General features: G+C 45.9%; 1 protein-coding gene across 1 annotated transcript in view; it reads left to right on the forward strand.

Annotated features, from left to right (window-relative positions):
* LOC102885182 (O-acyltransferase like protein) overlaps positions 1–2,641 on the forward strand; it is a 55,419-nt gene extending 52,778 nt beyond the window's left edge. Inside the window, exons 16-17 of the mRNA XM_015590774.1 lie at positions 2,062–2,204; positions 2,507–2,641. Of these exons, the coding sequence (XP_015446260.1) occupies positions 2,062–2,204; positions 2,507–2,641 (278 nt within the window). The remainder of the gene's footprint in view (positions 1–2,061; positions 2,205–2,506) is intronic.
* The last annotated feature ends 4,166 nt before the right edge of the window (positions 2,642–6,807 follow it).

The raw sequence follows: 6,807 nt of genomic DNA on the forward strand, positions 1-6,807 counted from the left end.
AACTAGGAGACTCTAGTATATTAGGCCCCAAAGATATAACATCCTAATTCCTGGGGCCTTGCAGATGTGATTAAGTCAAAGGTCTTGAAATGGGGAGATTATTTTGGATGATCGGGATGGGCCTTAAGTGCAATCATATATATCCTTATAAGAGAGACAGAGCGGGATTCGCCCACACACGGAGGAGACAGGACATGAAGATGGAGCAGAGAGATTTGAAAATCCTGGTGCTGGTTAGGGTGATGTGTCCACAAACCAAGGAATGCTGGAAACTACCAGAAGCTGGAAGAGACAGGAATGTATTCTCAGAGGGGGTGTGACTGCCAACACCTTGATTTTGGCCAATGATATTGATTTGGGACTTCCGGTCCCTAGAATAATGAGAGAACAAATTTCTCTTGTTTCAAGCCACCATGTTTGTGTGATTTGTTAGAGACGCTATAGGAAACGAATCCAAGACCAAAAAAGTAAATACATATATATTATAATTTCAGATGCAGATAAATACAGTGACTAAAATTAAAGCGGGGATTGGAGGGTAATTGGAATAGGGGTGCATTTGCAATGTCTGGTACGAAAGCATTCCGGGCAGAGCGAATGCTGAGGCAGAGGTCTCCAGGCTGAATGAACCTAGCAGGCGGGAGGATGAGGGAGATGGGAATGAGGCCTGCGAGAAGGTTAGCAGCCAGGTCACACAGAACCTTGGAGGCCATGGAGGACAATTTAGATTTTATTCTAAATGCCACGTGACAATCCGATTGGTGACTTTAAAAGATTACTCAGAATGTTGCATGGGGACTGTAGGGTGGCAAGAATGGGAACAGAGAGACCAGGAAGCTACTGTACTGTCCCCGGAGGAGGGGATGGAGGCTTTAACAGAGGAGGTGGTGAGCAATGCTCTGAGTTGAGATATATTTTTAAGAGAGATCGACAGCATTCTGTGGGTTTTAAGAGAAAGAAAGGAGTCTGCGACGGTGGCAAAGATTTTATCTTGAGCAGCTGAGCCAACAGCGATCCAGAACTGAAAACTCGAGATGAGGCTTGTGCAAAGGAGGAGCAGAAATTTTCTTTTTGTGGCTTCAAACAACAGAAATTGATTTTCTCACTGTGCTGGAGGCTAGAAATCCACAATCCCAAATCGAGCTGTTGGCACGGTCCTTCTGTAAGCTCTTAAGGAAAATCTGTCCCACCCTCTCCTGGCTCCCAGAGGCTGCCGGCGTCCGCGGCGTTCTCCGGCTCGTAGATGCATCGCTCTGCTCTCCGCCTCCATCTTCACGCGGCCTTCTTCCTGGTCTCTCTGCGTCTGTGTCTGTGTCTCCTTTTCTGTCTCTTACACAGACACTAGTCTTTGGATTTAGGGCTCACTCTCATCCAAAATGATCTCATCTTAATTACATCTGCAAAGACCCTTATTCCAAATAAGGCCACGTTTTGAGGTTCCAGGTAAACAAACATATCTTTTAGGAGACCACTGTTCAACCCACTGCAGATAGCAATAAGTCCTATTCGGGAATTTCTCATTTAATTTTAATTATTGTGCATTAAATGGCCACGAGTGGCTATCCTATGGGACAGCACGTTTCTAGAAGATATAGCAAGTTGTGGAATATTTGTTCTGAAAGGGGCCTGGAAGTTGACCGAATGCAGGCCACTCGATAACAGATGAAGAGTCTGAGGCCCAGCGATGCCAACTGCCTTGTCCCAAGGCCCAGCAGCTCGTGTGGCTGCATCCTGAACAAGAGCCCAGGCTAGTGAAAGAACTTTGCACCTTATTTTATGTGGAATGTTTTGTGCCCAGGGTTTGAAACCACACTAAGGAAGTAAAATGACCGTAAACTCAATATCAGCATCTCTCATTTTTTCATATTCCTGCAATGAGAAGTTGGTTTTTTTTTGGGGGGGGAGGGAGGAATTTTCTTAAATACTATAATGAATGAAGACCTTCTTAGAGGAAGTTCACAGACTTAGGTGCAGCACCCAGGGGAAGCAGCGATGACAGGGTGTCTTCGCAGGCCCCGGGAGAGGCTCATGCCTCTGTGAATCGGGGCCTATTTCCTCCAGGTCTGGCGAACCGGCTGCTTTCTTGCAATATCTGGGGTTTCCTGGCCAAGATCAGTTACGCGTGCTACTTGATCCACCCTATCGTCATCATCCTCTACAACGGACTTCAGGAAACGCTTATTCACTACAGCGACACCAACATGGTGAGTCGGCCCAGTGCTCAGCTCTGCAGCGGCTCCATCTGGAGCGACAAAGCAACCTCCTGGCCTCGTGCGAAGCCTGGTTTTGTTGTTCTTGTTGTTGGTGGGGGCCTATTGTTCTTTGTTTTATTTGAGGGAGGGTGTTGGCACAGGATAATATCTTTGTTTTATTTTTTAATGGTTAGGGCTCTTGGTCTACGGATCTATTTTTTTTTACTGATATCCGGACACAATTTGGCTTAACGTCCAGACACATAGGACTCTTGTAGTAAGACTGTTGTCCACTGTGCCCTCTTTCTCTCCAGTTCTATCTTTTCTCTGGACACTGCGTGCTGACCTTCATCACTGGGCTAGCCCTGACCCTCTTCATTGAGAGACCATGTCAGGAACTGAAGCGGTGTCTTCTGGGATCGATGCCTAAAGTGCCATGGACGTTCTAGTAACACCCGAAAGAACAGATGGCCCTTTATTAGCGGCGATGAGCAAAAGCAGCGGTGGCCTTGTTTACGTAACGAATGCTTCTGTTCCTGAAAAGGGGTGTGAGTCTGATTTTGTGAAGGTTCTCTGTATTTAATATAGAAAAGAGTTCTCAGGATTTACTATATAAAAGAGTTCGATGATCATCTTTTCAGTAGCATAATAATCATCCTCTGATATATCCTTTTAGCAAAAAAAAAAAAGCTGGATATTTTTGGTCTCATCTCGTATTTGTTTTCTGTACCAGTGATTATAGGAAAATATCAAATGTAGTAAATTGAATGTAATTTGGGTTAAACTGCTGACTTTGCTCATTAAAATCACAGCATGTAGTTTTCCTCATCGTAACTGTTTTTGTTGTAATAATACCTCTGTAGACTCAGTATCTCGGGATGGTATAACTCACTAACATGCACAATTCATGGGTTTGTTGTTGCAAGCCATACAAACGTTCTTTTCTATAACATGATCCCTGTTATGAGTTACTTTGTATCTCTCAAAAAAGATACGAAATCCTAATCCTCCTAGGATATTAGGCAGTGGGTTTATTTGGAGACAGGGTCTTTTTGGAGGTGGCCAAGTTAAAATGAGACTGTGGCGGGGGGGAGGGGGATCTGTGGTCCTAATCCAGTATGACTCATGTCCTTTTAAAGAGGAGAAATCTAGACACGGAAATAGACATACAGCTGGACACAGCTGTGTTCCTATTTCTGGACACAGAAGTGGGGACGACCATATGAAGACAGGGAGAAGACGGCCATCTCCAAGCCAAGGAATGCCAAGGATGGTGGGCAAACACCAGGAGCTGGAAGAAGCAAAGAAGGATCCTCCCCCGGAGCCCTTAGAGAGGGCATGGCCCTGCCGACAGCTCGGTTAGGACTTCTAGCCTTCCAGAATACTGAGGCCATACATTTCTGTTGTCTCATGCCAGCCACTTTGTGGCTGTTTCTTTGTTACTGCAGCCCTAGCAAAATAATCCCTCAACCAAAGCGCCCATCGGAGATAGAAGAGACCCTAGCATGTGGCCTCTATCCCAACCCCCTCGGTTTCCAGCAACGAGACCCCGAGATGGGGAGAGACTTGCAAGGCCAGATGGAGAATCTGAAGTCCAGGTTCCTTCCTCGGGTGCAATTTCTCGGTAACTGTCCCCACTAACGTATGTCTAACATCGCCTACAACACACTTCTCTTTGTGTACTTAATAATCGAAAGATTTATCGACAATCATGGGGCTAAGAGGAGCTTATGAGCACAGAAGGTCCCTCATCTGTGTTCTCTCTTTGCCTTCAAGTGGATCTGGGAGGGAGACCCCTGAGGGGTTAGGAGGGCTGCAAACCTCAAATCCTTTGATGGGCAGTTGACAGTTAACCTTGTCCTTCTCCAGCCAGCCTTGGGGAACAAGCCACATCTCCCTGAGGATTCTTCTGCTGGCAGAATCTGACAAGCCTCGCCTTGGTGTGTTCAGTGTGTAATAAAACTCACAGAGTTAGTGTTTCGACGAACTCTGAAGTTCGTCGAGTTCCTCGGGAGCCCTCTGGTGGCTGATTGGGCACCTGACCCCTTGACTTAATCAGGACTCAGAGGAGCCTGGAGGGCAGGAAGCATTTACAGGAGGATGCTGCAGTCCAGCTGGACCCCGGCGGGAAATGAGTCACCCGCCAACATTGCTGAGCACGCAAATTGCCAGGGGTTTCTAGTGATGAGGTTGGAAACCCAGGGCCCTTGGCACTTGCTTCCCAGTTACTAACGTGGCTTAAAGTTTTGTCCATGAGAAAAAAAATACCCTCTCACTACCGCCATCCCATAAAACACAAAGTGGGGATAAAGTCTAATTTGATTGTGGCTTTTGTTTCAATCCACAATTCCTTAGAAGTTGAAGATTTTTTATAGGCTTCGTGGATCTTATTTGGATCCTGAAGCGAACTGTAAAAAAGCATGTAACATTTATGAGACAAAGGGAAATCCGAACGCTGCTGACATTTGGTGATGTTAAGAACTTATTAATTTTTAAATGTGCTAATGGTATTGTGGTTATGTTTTTTAAAGAGTCCTTATCTGTTAGATGCATACTGAATACTTATGGACAAAATGATGTAAAATCTGGTATTTACCTCAACATAATATCAGGAGGAAGTGATAGATGGATAGATGAAACAAGATTGGCCATGTAGTCATAATTTTTCAAGTACATGGGACCTCATTATACTATTTTCTTGTTTTTGTATATGTTTGAAGAATGTATAATAATAATGTCAAACAAATTTATAGAGGCAGCAGGTTCAGAATAGAGTATCAATTAATGGGTGCCTCCTCTAATTCTTCCTAAATTCTGAAATCCATGTTCCATCTCACATACCAACCTGTGGATAAACATAGGTCACCTCAACAGTATAGAATCACCCCAACGGGCCCAGAGGGACTCTAGCCTCCCTTCAATTTCTCCTGACTGGTTTGGGGGAGAATCCAGGGAGATTTTGCTTGCTTTGTGAACACCTAGACTCTGCTATTTCCATTTTTATGGAGCTGGCTCTCCTCAGCCCACACCTGCCCTGCCATTAGGGCTGCCGAGAGCTGATGGCAGGGACCAGTGCCTCCTACACTTGCTGACATCCCTACTCCACCCTCCCAAGCATGCTGCCTTCTCCCGTGACTTCTCTGGCAGGATGTGGGCTGGGCTGGCTTAGTGTTCAGGCCGCTGTGTCCATTCAGAGCACAAATGGTCTCCACAAATGCCTCAGGCAGCTAAGTCCCCTCTGCCCCCACTCGTACCATCTGTGCTTTCTCATTCAGGCTCTGACGCAGTGCTGCCGGGTGCCCATCATGTTCTTGTAGAAGATGCTCTTGCAGGTTTTCCTCACTCTGACACAGGTCCGTCTTCCTTGGATGCACTAGGAGTCTATGGGTGCTGGGATGCAGGGGGACCCTTGACTGAGATTCAAAAAGAAAAACGAAACTTTCACTATGCGATATTGAAAAATCTCAATCGATGCCCATGTAAATAAGCCGACGTGACAGCATAAAGAGGTCTTTGTTAGAAAATGTGCAAAGAGAAGCAGGAAGGAAGAGAGGCAAAGGGGTGGCAAGGTGTGTCCGCTCAGGCACGAAACGAGGTGGGGGAGGGGCGGGGATTAGGGGCAGGGTGAGGAGGCTTCTCTTCTGTGTGGCTTTGTCTTAAGTAGAATCAGAATTTGGAACAGGCAGAGGCTTTAGAGATTATCTGCTCGATGACATCATTTTACGGAGAGGCAGCTGAGGCTGTGAACGTTGTTACCTCTCCAAGTTCACGGAACCAGGACCGGAACCAGGACCGGAACCTATTCTGCTCGTCTATATGGTAGAGACAGGGAAGCAAAAGAAACCCCCTTTGCTCTCCCTCCCCATACCCAGACTTAGACATGCACAGCGTATGTAGGTATGCGTACACACATATACACACGTGCATGTATACATATTCACATACGTAAGCCTGTTCTGTTTCTTACTTTGCAAATTTCCTCTTAACAACAAAGTCTAGAAAAATCAATGTTACCTGCCTTGAGGACCTCTATTACCTCCTCTGTGTGCAGAATATTGATGAAGCAACAGCCATAGCAACGGTTTCAGACCTGTGGGAACATCTGTGCTGTGCTGACTTCCATCGCCTTTCTGCCTTTCGTGGGAGAAGTCACTTCCTGGGCTCGGCTCCCTTTGGTTTGAAGAAATCCATGTGCAGAATCCAAAAAGCTTTAGCCGCATGTGTTCAGGCGACCACAAGAGGGCAGCACCTGAGAGGCCAGGGCAGGGCCCCGCCGCCTTGTGGAACCACGCTAGAAGGTTCTCAGGAAAACTGCAGATGGGTTGAACTGTGAATTAGGAGAGTCAGAAAGTATTCACGGTTTCCTCTTACATGGCCAGCCTGCGAGATACTTTAGCATGTCGTGAGGACCAGAATAGGATTCTACTTAATCCTTTTGGAAATATATTTCTAACCTATCTGTTATTTTCAACTGAAAACAACTTACATCTTGGCAGTGGTTTCCACTGACTTCTTTCCGGAAGAACTTGAAATGAACCTCGTGTTTCGTTTATTTTCAGTTATTAAGATGAGAACTGCCTGTCAGACTTGATTTTAAAGTTCCTGGATCTTTAGC

Source organism: Pteropus alecto, unplaced genomic scaffold, assembly GCF_000325575.1.
Source record: "Pteropus alecto unplaced genomic scaffold, ASM32557v1 scaffold14, whole genome shotgun sequence".
NCBI classification, from domain to species: Eukaryota; Metazoa; Chordata; class Mammalia; order Chiroptera; family Pteropodidae; genus Pteropus; species Pteropus alecto.